This window comes from Lissotriton helveticus, chromosome 11 (assembly GCF_964261635.1).
Source record: "Lissotriton helveticus chromosome 11, aLisHel1.1, whole genome shotgun sequence".
NCBI classification, from domain to species: Eukaryota; Metazoa; Chordata; class Amphibia; order Caudata; family Salamandridae; genus Lissotriton; species Lissotriton helveticus.
The window spans coordinates 651,353,727-651,368,216 of NC_136072.1; the positions used below are offsets into that span (position 1 = coordinate 651,353,727).

General features: G+C 43.4%; 1 protein-coding gene across 1 annotated transcript in view; it reads left to right on the plus strand.

Moving 5' to 3' along the window:
* The window catches only part of DAW1 (dynein assembly factor with WD repeats 1), a 192,097-nt gene that overhangs the window by 29,332 nt on the left and 148,275 nt on the right, over nt 1-14,490 (plus strand). Inside the window, exon 2 of the mRNA XM_078665688.1 lies at nt 6,110-6,182. Coding sequence (XP_078521814.1) covers nt 6,110-6,182 — 73 coding nt within the window. The remainder of the gene's footprint in view (nt 1-6,109; nt 6,183-14,490) is intronic.

A 14,490-nucleotide genomic window follows, 5' to 3' on the forward strand; every position in this document is an offset into this window, starting at 1 on the left:
CTCCTTACTTTCCTGACCGCTACACTATTCATGAAAAGCGTGGAGGTCTGGAAACTGCCACCATATTGTTGACTCAGACCGACGCCCCACCATCGAGGGATAGTGGATCCCTACCAGTTGCGACGGTCCCTTGGTGGTCTACCTGCCAAAGTCGTAATATGGCGGTCAGAGTGCCGGTGCGGTGGTGACCGCACTGCCATCGTAGGTTTAGTTGGTCCATTGGACTGGCAAAATCATAATCCGGCCCTAAATATCTTACTGTAGAGCAGAGGTCTTTAATCTGAGGGTCGTGACCCCTGGGGGGGGGCATGGAATCCTGGGAATGGGGCGTGCATTTTTCTGCCTCACTTCTGCCTGCATTCCAAAGCGTTTGCTCTTCATTTTGGACAAAAACAACCGTCCCAGACGGTTCATTCCGATGGCTTAATGCTTCAGCTAGAGTGTCATTCAGGGAGTGTCCTGTGCTGTGAAACCAAAGCCAGGCATTTAGCTGAACATGCCTTTCTGCCAGTGTGTTGCTACCCTGAAAGAAATGCAAATGTGTGCAACGAGTTAATCTGCAGATGTAAAGGATGCTTGGGAGCCGATCGATTAACTTGAAGCTTTTTGATAATGAACATTTATTCTTTTTTAGAGGTAATGCAAAGAGTTAACAACTGAACTGTGAAGTGCGTGCTTTTGTCATCGTATATACATAGCGCTTACTATCCCTGAAGAGGTGTTGAAGGGATAATTATGTAAAGCATTTGAAGTACATTTGGTCTGTGAATTACTAGAATCTATGGGCCTCATTCACAATGAATTGGCGTAGGGCAGTACCACAAGTACTTCTGCTGCGCTGCCCTACGCCAATTCGAAAGGCAGGAATGCACCGGATTTCCAAGGTATGGGGGCATGTCTGTTTTTTTTACCATCAAACAATTTGGTGCCTAGCACCAATGCAGGCACCCTTGCTCCAAGGGTGTCTGCATTGTTGGCAGGAATATTTTTGTGCAGGAAGGGACACCTTTCTGCACAAATACAATCCATTGAGGCCATTTTCTCTTTCTATGTATGCAGCACACATAGCAAGAGGAAAAAGTGAAGGGAAATAAAGATATTTCTCCTTGTTACACCTCACCTGGGGAGGCACACAGTTTTGACACATTCCCAGGTTTACAGAGCTCTGTGAATGTGTCAAAACCCATGGGAGTTGCGTGGAAAAACCTAATGCAACACCCATGGAACATCCTCCTGACGCAGTGTAAGGTAACACAGCAACCTGCACTGAGTTGCCTTACACCATATAGACAAGGCCGTGAAAAGCCATGCAAACTGGCTTTGTGTGGCCTTGTAGATATGGCTCTGAATTCTGCGCCACTAGAGTGCCACTATTATCCACTGCACCGACCAGGATTTAATTCTGTGGCTCTCTGGTTACACAGACCTTTGCAGTGCATTAACTAATAGAGGTTTCATAATGTAGTATAGTGCAGCTCCCACAGAGTAACAACTATATTTATGTATTACTCATTGAAGCTGCCTGTTATTATATGTAGCTATCTGACAGTAAAAGACACAAAAAATGTACAAAATGGTGTTGATTGTCAACGTGTATGTTTGTTACAAAACAAAAAATAATAGACCTATAGGTTAACCGGAACACAAACTGATTGATCTATGTACACTTTATTTTACCACGCCGCCGGACCCCAGGGGTGTGGGCAGAAGGGCTGTGTTAATCCGCGAGTGATGAAAGGACATTATGAACAACGTGGCCGGCAGAAACCACAGCAATGGAGCGCACACCGCTAGCCCCTCCTCCGGATCGCCCCTCGGGACTCTGGTACTTGTAGTTCAATAGTGGATCACCCAGGTGGGTGCAAGTCGGTACTTGTTGGACTGATGAATCTCTAGACCCGATACATGTCCCGGGTTTTTGGGTATCGCCCGAGACATGGCTTGGGTTTCGGGATAACTTCCCTCATCAGTAGAGAAAATGGTTAGGGGTGGAGGAGAAGGCCGCCAAACAACCGTCAATGGCTTCGATGCCCGAACCGGCACGCAGGGCAGCATCCAGGAGCCCGTCGGCTCAACGCTCAAGGGAGCCAATTAGTAGAAACCACAGCAATGGAGCGCACACCGCTAGCCCCTCCTCCGGATCGCCCCTCGGGACTCTGGTACTTGTAGTTCAATAGTGGATCACCCAGGTGGGTGCAAGTCGGTACTTGTTTGACTGATGAATCTCTAGACCCGATACATGTCCCGGGTTTTTGCGTATCGCCCGAGACATGGCTCGGGTTTCGGGATAACTTCCCTCATCAGTAGAGAAAATGGTTAGGGGTGGAGGAGAAGGCCGCCAAACAACCGTCAATGGCTTCGATGCCCGAACCGGCACGCAGGGCAGCATCCAGGAGCCCGTCGGCTCAACGCTCAAGGGAGCCAATTAGTAGAAACCACAGCAATGGAGCGCACACCGCTAGCCCCTCCTCCGGATCGCCCCTCGGGACTCTGGTACTTGTAGTTCAATAGTGGATCACCCAGGTGGGTGCAAGTCGGTACTTGTTGGACTGATGAATCTCTAGACCCGATACATGTCCCGGGTTTTTGGGTATCGCCCGAGACATGGCTCAGGTTTCGGGATAACTTCCCTCATCAGTAGAGAAAATGGTTAGGGGTGGAGGAGAAGGCCGCCAAACAACCGTCAATGGCTTTGATGCCCGAACCGGCACGCAGGGCAGCATCCAGGAGCCCGTCGGCTCAACGCTCAAGGGAGCCAATTAGTAGAAACCACAGCAATGGAGCGCACACCGCTAGCCCCTCCTCCATCCAAAAAACCCGGGACATGTATCGGGTCTAGAGATTCATCAGTCTAACAAGTACCGACTTGCACCCACCTGGGTGATCCACTATTGAACTACAAGTACCAGAATCTCGAGGGGCGATTTGGAGGAGGGGCTAGCGGTGTGCGCTCCATTGCAGTGGTTTCTAACAACGTGGCCGGCCCTTGGGGTTGTAGGCTGTATGCTGTGTCGTTCAAGAATTATACAATAAAGGTCTGTAAAAAAAAAAATAGAAATGTACAAAATGTTTGGTTTTTTAGCCACACCTTTGACCCAACCCCCATGTTCAGACACTCAGGGCCCTCCACCCCCTCAAACATGACTGAAGTGATCAACATCAGCAAATTAATATAGCCAGGAGTCAGTTTTTGCTAAAATATAAGCACCTGTTTTCATAATGTTAAAAACCTTTATAGAAAAACGGTATGAAAGAAGATTAAAGGATCACTTCCTCCCCATGAATTATAGAAAGCATACTACTTGGACCCTACAGTTCATCATTAACAACTGTAAATTGTATGCTTTAAATAATATGAATGGTGTTCAGCAACCTCCAGTTCCATGCAGCTGTAAAAGCATCCCATGAAATAATGTATGGTTCACCTCGGATGCAGTGCACTAAATTTGCAGCCCGTGCATTACAGCCGTTCTACCCAGAGACACTGGAATTATGTGATGGTGTGGCAGTGTGTCATATTTGCATCATAATCTATCTGCCACATAATCTGCTGATTTTCACAAAAAAAACTTTTTTATTAATCAAACGGTTCCAAAGTTACTAAAAATCAGCAACACATGTTTGCCGCACAGTAAAAGGCACTTTGCAAACCTTGACTGGTCACATTTTTGTTGCTTATTGCTATATTGCTATATTTGGGTGTTAAACTGGTACTAATGAGGTGCAACCACTGATTGAATGTTTCTTTAGAGAAAAACGGGCACACCCATCACATTAGTTCAGAAAGGAGTTATCATCCAAATTAGTTTTGTCAAATTGTGTTTTGTTTGTGAAAAATAAAGTACCGTTGTGCATTTTTGGGTAATTCTTTTTCGAGACTTTTTGTTTGAACTGTGTGGTAAGCCTCTGACACCGAACCACAGTCGCCCCCTTTGGTTTGCTAAACACTGTTTAATATTATTTCCCCACCATAAAAAATCCTTTGCCATGGGAATTTTAGCGGGGGTCTCGTCCAAAAGGTTTGAAGACCTCTGCTGTAGAGCATCATCCAACCTTGTGTCAGTACTAAAAGCACTAGGTTAGAACAGCTAACCCATTCAATTGAAGTATATAATTTAAAGATTATGGCAACAACTTTATATGGAATTGAATGTGTTCCTCTAAATTCTCTGTTTATATACAAGTTAAAGAGTGTATTAAGGGCCTGTTTAGGAGTTTGGTGGTCTGCCAAACTCCAGACGGCGCAACGGTGACATTGCCACACCAGCGTTCCGACCTCCATATTATGACTTTGGTGGTCGAACCACCCTGGACTGCCTCAACTGCCGGAAATCTGTGATCCCTCAGCGGTGGCACGGCGGTCTGGGGCAGCAATATGCTGATGATGCAGTTGCTGCACCATCAAGCATATTACGACTTTCTAGATCTCCAAACTTTTCATGGCGGGGAGCCTGCCATGAAAATTGTGGTAGTCAGAAAAGTAAGGGGGCTCTACAGGACTTCCTGCTGCCCCTGTGCATGGGGGTGTATGTAGAGGGACACATTTTGAGCCCCACTGTGTGCATGCACTCCTGTTCATGCAGGGCATGGACCGCTCAATCCATGCCATGCAGGAACAGGCTTTGGCGCTCCCTCGGCGCTGAAGTTCCAAGGCTTACATATGGACCTTAGAACTGCACTGCCGAGGGGCCGTCAAAGCATCGCCAGCCAGACCACGAGGAAACCCGTAATCTGGCAGGCGGGCGGCGGTTGACTTTGGTGGTGTGGGAGCATGGTGATGTCGTGGGGACCCACTCCCACACCTCCAATTTCGTAAGGGGGCCCAAAGTTTCTACTGAATCTAAGGAACAGTTTATCTATCTAAGCACTTTATTTAGAATGAATACTCTCTGGCTGTGAGTATAAAGCATGTGGGGCTGGTTTGAGATGGGGTTTCAAGATTTATAATGCAGGCCCTTTAGGTATTGCAATTTGCTATTAGTGACAAACTTTGAAATCGGACAAAAGATTATGCCATTCTTCAAAATGTTTCATATGCGTTGCACAGAACTACCACTGAGCTTAGAGCCCCTCGCTGCTTCTGCCACCTTTGTAACGCAAGGATAATCAGGTGGTTATTTATAGTGGTGTCTATTCAAATTTGATGCAACATTATTCATCCTTTTTAAAAGATCATATTTCACATAGATGTATTTTTAAATGTGAGTGCAGGTGGTCTTTCCCCAACCAAATTATTATTATGTTAAATGGTCTCTAGGCACTTTTCGGACTTCACTTCTTAATTTATTGTACACAAACATCACTATCTGCTTAGGATCTTTTGTTGTGAATATTATCACCACTGCTTCCCGGGCTCTTAATTTTGTGTTAAATCCAAACTTGGCATCAGTGGTCTATCAGATGTATATGTATTTTAAAAATTTTTAATTCGGTAAAGAGATCATCACAGTAATGGAGGTCACGATGTCTGTTATCACATTTTAATAAAGAAAGCATTTTTTTTTAATCCAATCCAGACGTTTTTTCCATAAATGAAAAAAGACTGCATTTAACAAAGAACGTTTGTTACTTTTTTAAAGTTTGTTTGAGATTTGGAAGTGGCCTCCTGGTGGACAGGGAATGGAAAAGGGTCACAGGGAGTCCCCTTTTCTTTTTTGAATGTGTTACACTCCAACTTTGCAGTCAATAACTTTTCAGGATTTTTAAACAAGATTACAGTCACAAAACATTGATACATTCCTTAACCCTCCTTCCAAGTAACAATTCTCTATGGGATTCTCAACCCATTTTGTGATTCGGTAACCTGTTACCGATTCACAAAATGAGTTAAGTGCATAACAAATACCCATTGTACAGTTGCACACCGTGTGATTTTGGGAACTGCAGGCTTTGCAACTGCTAAACTGCTTTGAACAACAGGCCCATAGTCTGTAAACAAAATGTTTTTTGTTGTTGCTCTGAATGTTTGTACACTTATTTGATTGTATAATGATGTTATTATGGCTTTCATAAGACCTGGTTGATTAATTGGTTACAAAATTGATTTCATGCTTCACAAACTCATTATTTGATTGAAATTCCAAATATGTTTCCATTCCACCTTCTACAGGTATTATTTTGGAATATGAGAAAGGAGGTGAAGTGAGAACCAAGTCTATTGATTTACTTGATCTGACTCCCAGGTATGTAATTCTTAACACTCCCCTTATTTAATTAAAATTACATGAACAACTAGGCATGGATGAACACTTTTGTTACATAGGACAGGGACCAGCACATAATCTGAGGTCCACTCTTATTACAGTTGTTCAAGATCTTGCACCTTACATTGAGTTGCAGCCGATCATTAGTGCTGATTGTGCGTCAGGCCACAAGCGCATATGAGCTCTATGGAGGATCACTATTGTCAAATGCAATATTTATTATTTATAACTTTGAGAGCTGTTCAAGTAGCTCATTTATAATGTAAACTCTGTCCACTGCAGCATGGAAAGACTGTTGTAAAAGGTATCCCAAATATTCTTTTCAGTAACCTCTGAAGGCAGTGTGCACCAAATCTCTTTGCTTTTCCACATGATACACCTAAACAGTCTTTAAATATTAAGAGTTTCAAATCAGGCATCTTCAACAAGTATCTTGTTAGCTACTGTTGGCTTTCCAGCTACCTGTAAGCAGCGCTCCTGTGTGCAGCCCAGCCTTTTCAATTAGAAGATATTGCTTGGTTGCCTTAATATATGTATCCCATCAGAGAAAAATTTATATTGAAGATGAAAATGTGTCTATGTTCAGAACTCGTAACCTAATAGTTAGAGGAAAAATGGTTGGATTTCCAAAATAGATATTCAAGTCTGATATTTGAGTGATAAATCATGAGGCAGTGGGGAGACGTATTATTAAAATCTTTACCTTGATGCCATGGGCATTGTATCTTTGGTTGTCCTGTGCTAATCATGAAGAGGCATTCCCATATGATAAAGCCTTTTTCATATTACTGCTGGCAATCCTGTGATGTACTGATGTTATCACAGTTGTAATCTTGCATGTGAAAGCAACTACTGTGATCTTGTCTGACATGATCACTATTACCACACTAAAAATATTACTAGATCAGTCAGAATTTCATTGAACGTTAGTAGCTCTTATTACAGAAAAGGTTGGAGACACTTGTTTTAAACTAACACCTAACTTTTCCATGAATGCTTAATTCCAAATCTCAACAACAACCTTGGCAGAAAAAGTTTAATCCTTCGTGTAAATATTTTTTAAATTAAGTTTTCAGTGCACGTTATTACTTCACTTTAAATGAAAAGGACACACCAGACCTACATCATGGACTTCACAGATAAAAACTGTACAAATGGAGTCTGTTTCCTCTCTGTTACTTCTGCTTTAAACCTCTCTGCTTGGGAAAAGCAATCCGCATCTTTCCTTTTATCCTGGTACATGCTTCTTGAACCATCTAGCAAGTCCTATTAATTGCTCCTATAGCTGTGGAAACTGACTTTAAAGTTTGAGTCCTTTTTTAAATGTTGTTTTCACATTTTAGAGTACTAAATCATTTCCTTTATTTACAATGTATTACACTCGCTATTGCAAGACAATTTTAAATAGACTAATAATGCTAATATTGAGAGAAAATCATATCTAGTCAACCAGTTGATTATTCACAGGATACATACACATTATAGCATGTGGATGAGTTCATATCTTATCAAGTATAAAAGGCAGCTAAACATAAATTCATCAGCGATTAATAACCAAGTGTACTGTAAGATATACGCAGTCTTCTGTCATGGATAGTTCATGGTTCACAGAAACGAATTAGTTAATAAATTAAAGCTAAGTATGACCAGAATGTCCTTGGCTGTAGGCATACCCGAAGCATGGAATTGATGATGATATTAATCTTTATTCGATTATACAGAATAATCATAAAAGATACAAATACATGTTAAAAAGGAGTACATAAACACATGTTAAAAGGGAGCACGTAAAACATTTATAACCATTTTTAGACACATACCATTTCAATTCATCCAATTTAAAAAGTTCATAAACGCATAAAATCTGTTTACGATCAGGACCCCGGCCTACCAAATACATAGTTATTACTATGCACACATTATTTTGTTCCAGTATAAGGTGCCTTTTAACTAGCGGATGACCGCCGTCATCACCACCTGGTCCTGAAGTAGTTGTAAGAAAAAAAAAATCAGGTCGAAATTGAGTGAAGCCCCTTTCTTTTAAAAGTGGTAATAGCAGAAGATATCTAGGAAATTCATAGTATTTACAGAATAGGACCAAATGTATTAAAGTCTGGGGGGAACGGTCATCACAAGGACACATTAAAAGGGAATGGGGATCAATCTGACCCAGAGGGAAGCAAATCATCGCGCGGATAGTGCTTAAACAAAATTTAGTAAGTAAGGATCTATCCATGGGGTGCTTAATTGCAGTGAGATAATTTTCGGGGCCACTAACTGATTTCAACAACATGAAAGGATCTAGTAGAGTGTTTCATCAGCACCCGAGCTTCCCTTTCCTCATTGACCTTATTTAAAAGAAAATCCATAAGGACTCTACGATCACCCTTTTTAAGGAGGTGTGGCCTATCAAAAATAACTGTGTGATCGAGGGAGTGGGCTACTTATTTAATGTAATTTAACCACAGTATCTTTAGACCATACGTACATTCTATGCTGTCCTCAATCACACTCCTGTTGAACCACAGGCTCTCATTAGACCAAACAGAAATCCATAGTGACAATGGAGCCAGTTTAACCTGGTCCTCCACGTAGTTTAAACCCAATTCCTCATGGGTGACAAATGAGGAACAATTTGGACGGATCTATGACGTTACAACGCATACTTTTACAACGCATACCATTACAACGAAATTTTTACAACGCAAAAACCATTACAACGCATGTATTTACAACGCATGTTTTTACAACGCAGGTACCTTTACAACGCATACCATTACAACGTAAATATTGGTAAGTATATATTAATTTTTTTAATGTAAATTAATTGAAATTAATATAATTTAATTTAATTTATTTTCATTTAATTAATTTAATTTAAATTTAATTTTACTTTATTTTAACCCTGTACCCCTGTACCCCTGTACCCCAAAAACCCAAAATTGACCCTGAACCCTAAAAATACCCCTTTACCCAAAAACCCAAAACTGACCCTGAACCCTAAAAATACCCCTTTATCCAAAAACCCAAAACTGACCCTGAACACTTAAAATACCCCTTTACCCAAAAACTAAAAACTGACCCTGAACCCTAAAAATACCCCTTTACCCAAAAACTAAAAACTGACCCTGAACCCTAAAAATGCCCCTTTACCCAAAAACTAAAAACTGACCCTGAACCCTAAAAATACCCTTTTACCCAAAAACCCCAAACTGACCCTGAATCCTAAAAATACCCCTTTACCCAAAAACCCAAAACTGACCCTGAACCCTAAAAATACCCCTTAAAAAAACCCAAACATATAACATTTTAAATATAATTATATACTTACCAATACTTACGTTGTAATGGTATGCGTTGTAAAGGTACCTACGTTGTAAAAACATGCGTTGTAAATACATGCGTTGTAATGGTTTTTGCGTTGTAAAAGTTTTGTTGTAATGGTAGTGCGTTGTAAAAGTTGCGTTGTAAAGGTTGTTTCCCATTTGGACCCGTCCTGAGGAGTTTCCTACAAAATCTGTCCTCCTCCAACTGGATTCCTTTGCACTTACGGTACCCCCAAATAGCAGCTCCGTAAGTCAGAACTGGGAGACACTTTATTCTAAATATTTGTAACTGGGGCAGAGCAGGCTTGTTACCTACTGACAATGAAAATCTAAAGAAGGCACAACAGGCTTGGGTGAAATTAGAGCAGCGACTGGAAATACAGGGAAGCCAGTTATTCTGGTGGTCAAAAGAGATCCCCAGGTAAGGTAATGTGGAAACTCTGGTGATGTGTTGTTGTTTAATATCAATCAGCCGCGTCATGGCTGTCCTCCTACCACAGACCATATAATGTGTCTTAGAGATGTTAGTATCTAGGTTTAAGTCATCCATGAACTTCACAAAAAGATCCACCAGGAGTTTTAGCCTGTTAGCCATCCGGGCCATCAACACAGCGTCATCGGCGTATAACAAGGACAGGACCCTGCTTGTCTTTACCCTTGGCAGATCCGCACCGTTTTTACTCAAACATGTTTTAGGCTATTAATATATAGTGAAAACAGTAATCGGGCCAAAACGCATCCCTACCTAACCCCTTGCGGAAAGCCAAAAGGTTCAATAGTTACGCCCTCTGTGCCCTATCTAACATGTGCATTTACAATCATATGCAGAGCTCTATGGAAGTTGATCAGGTCGGCAAGCAGCCCCATCTCCCCAAGAATATCCCAAAGTTTGGACCTGTTTACCCGATCAAAGGCGCTACTAAAGTCCATAAATGATAGGAAGATAGATCCCTGCATCGCCACAACGTATATTTCCCTATGATAAGTTTGAGGTTCAGGCATTGTTCTACAGTGCCCATCCGTTCCCTGAATCCATATTGGACAGGACAAATGACGTCTTTAGCCCGAGCCCAAACTTCCACTCGCTGAAAGACAATACGCCCTACCACCTTTACCACTGAACATAACAGAGAAATTGGTCATTAACAGGAAGGGTCCAGTTGATTCCCCTTTTTAAATACAGGGACTATGGTGGCTGATTTCCAAATCGGAGGAAGACCAAGTTGGGTTGCGGTGTTAAGAACATTAACCAGCACTGAAGCCCAAAGATGAGGTTTGCCCGGGCCAACCTTGATTCCTAGCACAATTTCTATGGGGTTATGGTCGCAGAAAGTGGTTTTGTGGACCACTCCTGGGCTAACCAAACTATCAAGGGATCTTGAAATAAAGATGTAGTCTATATTGGTCCATTTTCCCCACCTCACAAAGGTAGGCAATTCCCTGGAAAGACTGGAACCCCCCAGGCCTTACGTTTCTTAGCCCAGCCTGACCAAGAGCCCCGGAAAGCTTCTGGCCCTCTGGTCCGAGTTGGGATTGCTAATCACAGGGTCTTCTAGCGCAAAAGGGTTACCCTCATAATGGTATTGACCGAGCTTAGCGTTAAAATCCCCACCTATTATTATATTGAAGGACTTAAGATAAGTGAACGATCTGAGCTCAAGGCATGATAGTACTTTAAAGAGCACCTCCAGCTGGCACCCGGGGTCCCCAACAGAATTATAAAATTTCACAAGAAAAAAGTTTAAATCTTTAGAACTAAGAACCCAAAGGATCTAGATGCCGCTATATTTGACAGGGATTGGATATGCTCTCAGATTAGCAGCAAATCTTACTAGGGTGATTAGACCTCCATAAGTCTGTCGACCAAGAGAAGGAATTTCTACCACACAATAGCTTTTGTAACCATCTCGACCAACCGGGTCAGGAGCCCAAGTCTCCTGTAACAGAATTATATCATACTCAGAAGTAAAATCAAGCCAATTAGGGTCTGTTAACTTGTCCCTAATACCTGCTATGTTCCAGCTCAAGATTTTTAATGCGGTACAAAAGGAGGTGGTGATGGACGGAGCATCTGAATCAATTAAACACTCACACCCAGTCAAAAGATCTGGGTTTAATCCATCACCGTGTGAGTGTTTGATTGATTCAGATGCTCCATCCATCACCACCCCCTTTTGTACCGCATTAAAAATCTTGAGCTGGAACATAGCAGGTATTAGGGACAAGTTAACAGACCCTAATTGGCTTGATTTTACTTCTGAGTATGATATAATTCTGTTACAGGAGACTTGGGCTCCTGACCCGGTTGGTCGAGATGGTTACCCCCTTTTGTACCGCAAGATTTTTAATGGGCGCTTTTGAACACTTGATGGTATTGGCTCTGCCGGTAATTAGTTTGGGAGACCCTTCATTGAGCTTAAGGGATGAATCCCAAAGGTGCATAAAGATAAGTCCTGGAGTCAATCGTTTTGGCCCCAGATACTTAGGGGATCAAATATATTACTCACAGGGATGGATAGCTATTTGTGTAGGTGGGATGGCTGGGAGCCTAAAAGGACGATGGATCTTCCTGTCCATGGGAGGGGGGTGGGACTGCAAGCACCGATAGAAAAAGGCAAGCAGAAGAATGTTAATACAGGCTTCCTTATGGTCAGTGCAGCAGAGCTGTAGAGTAATCGCTTGGCCAAGTCGGGTGACCTACAGTTGATTACGACACAGTCCCCCTCTAAAAACGTAGGCATTGGCCCAACCCACCCTACACTCCTAACAAACCAGATATCATCGTAATACTTATAATTAAAGTCAGCATTGTTTGCCAGCCAATAGCATACTTTGTTTTGCAATTGGGTGAAGTTTTCTGTAGCATTAGCATTTAAACTCGGAACCCCTGCCAAGATGGCTGTTTAGGAACAACAGTCCGGCGGCAGATTTAAACTTGGGAGCTGTGCACCTGACTTAAGTCTGCCCGCCGACTCCCCAGGGACAGGTTGGTCCACGCGAGTCATTTGGAAACTATCCGCTGTTCCTGGATTTCTTGCAGCTTGTGTAACTGGGGGAGCCAAAGGCTGGAGGAGCAGCTGGGGTGGGTTGAAAGTGGAGGTATCTGCCCTGTCTGCAACTTGACCTCTGGGCAAAGAGTCTCGCAAGGTATCCTGTACGTGCGTAGTAAGCAGGCAGCCCCCGTAATCCTCCCTCCCAAGGAACAGATTGAGTTCATAGTGTCCTTAATTGGATCGAACCAATCTGCTAGTTTTGTAATGGCTGTCTCCAGTGCAGATATTCTTTCAATCAGAGGAGCAATACTTAGCTGGATCACGTCTTTGAGCTTGCCAAACAAATCTGCCTAGTCCGTAGCAGCAAGATTCAGTCAGACCGAACAAATGGCGCTGGGCTGAAGTAGGCTGAGCAGTGGATATGTTAGAAAGTCCTTTTGCAACCCTCGCTTTAGGTGGTTGTTTGGTTTGCCTCTTCCTTTTAGACTGGGGTGAACATAGATTGTTGTTAGGGGTTACCATGACGAGGTTTACAGGGAGTTGAACCACAGGAGGTGAGCAAGGATGGCTGTTATTAGGCTGGGGTACTGAATGATCTTGTAAGGCAAGCTACAAGGCATGCATAACCAGCCACCCAAGGGAAGGACCAGGCCCCCCAAACTCTCCCCACCCCCAGTGATAACCTGCTCTCTGCCAGGTCATTTTCAGTAGTGATGACCCCCACTACTCTTACCAAAAAGAGTCCAAGGTGGTGCTGTTAGTGAGTTTAGGGCTTGGCCCGGGGTTTTACGTTTTCCATTTATGAGCCTGTGACTATTTTTTTTGTTAAAGGTAAAAAACCGGAAGATAAGACTGAGTTTAGGCCCGACTTGCCCAAGGAACAAGATACACAGTTTAAGCAGTATAAGAGCAGTAGGTGGGAGACTCATCACCGGGCCTCAGGCTTCCAGATTCCTCACAGGAATCCACGTGGGGGGGCCAAGCCCAGTCTCCTCCAGGCGATGACGGCCGCAGACCCATGCCGGACCCCGGTCATGCTTAAATGCACCTCCTGGCGTGGTCTGAGCTCATTGGCTCCTCCAGCCGCTGGGCAAGATGGGGGAAGACGTCCCCAGACAGAGCAGCTAAGTGACTTGTGCAGGAAAGGGCTCTTTTCAAGTTATTAAGTATAGTGCAAAGAGTTTGCTGGAAAGATCCCTGGTTAAATAGATTTTTTAAAGCAGACTCCCTCTGTTGCTGTGCTGCCTCCTAACACACCCTCAGCACACCAGGGTGCCCGCAGGAACTGGAGACCGTCCCGAGCAGCCTTGAAAAGCCAGCTTCTAATTCTCCAACATCCGCAATCTCCACAACGCCCTCCGAAGTGCACGGAGCCTGGAAAGTCGACCTCCGAGCCGGAGGTAAACAAAAGCAGCTGGCCGATTGAATCACGGCTCCATTCGGTGAAGAAATCTCTGCTCGTGCTGCTCGGTGCCCGAGTGCCCGCATTGCCAATCCGCTCCTGTGTGGAGCTTAGCGTCCCGACCGGTGTGTGAGCGTCGGACGCGGTGGGGAGCCGCAGTGCTCAGCTTTCAAGCATGGAATTATCTTTGTAAAAGGTATCCTAAACATGCTTTTCAATTACCTGTGAAGACAATATGAACCAGATATCTTTATTACTTTGCCACATTATATACCTGAAAGGTCTTGAAAAGTTCAGGATAGAGGTCCTTTAAATTGTGTAACCGGGTCCTATAACCAGTATATTCAAATGTAGGCTTCTTAAGCAACCCAGTGCACTTTTACACCAAATCCTGATTGTACAAAGCCAAACAAACATTGTGGCATATTTAGTCACCCTTTTAACCCCGCCGCTGCGCCGAACGTTCCGCGCTGGTGCGGAACATTCTATTGCGTGGGCGGAGCCGGAACGTTCAGCGGACTTGCGCAGCACTACCGAGGTAGTGCACGCGACGTCCGCTGAACGTG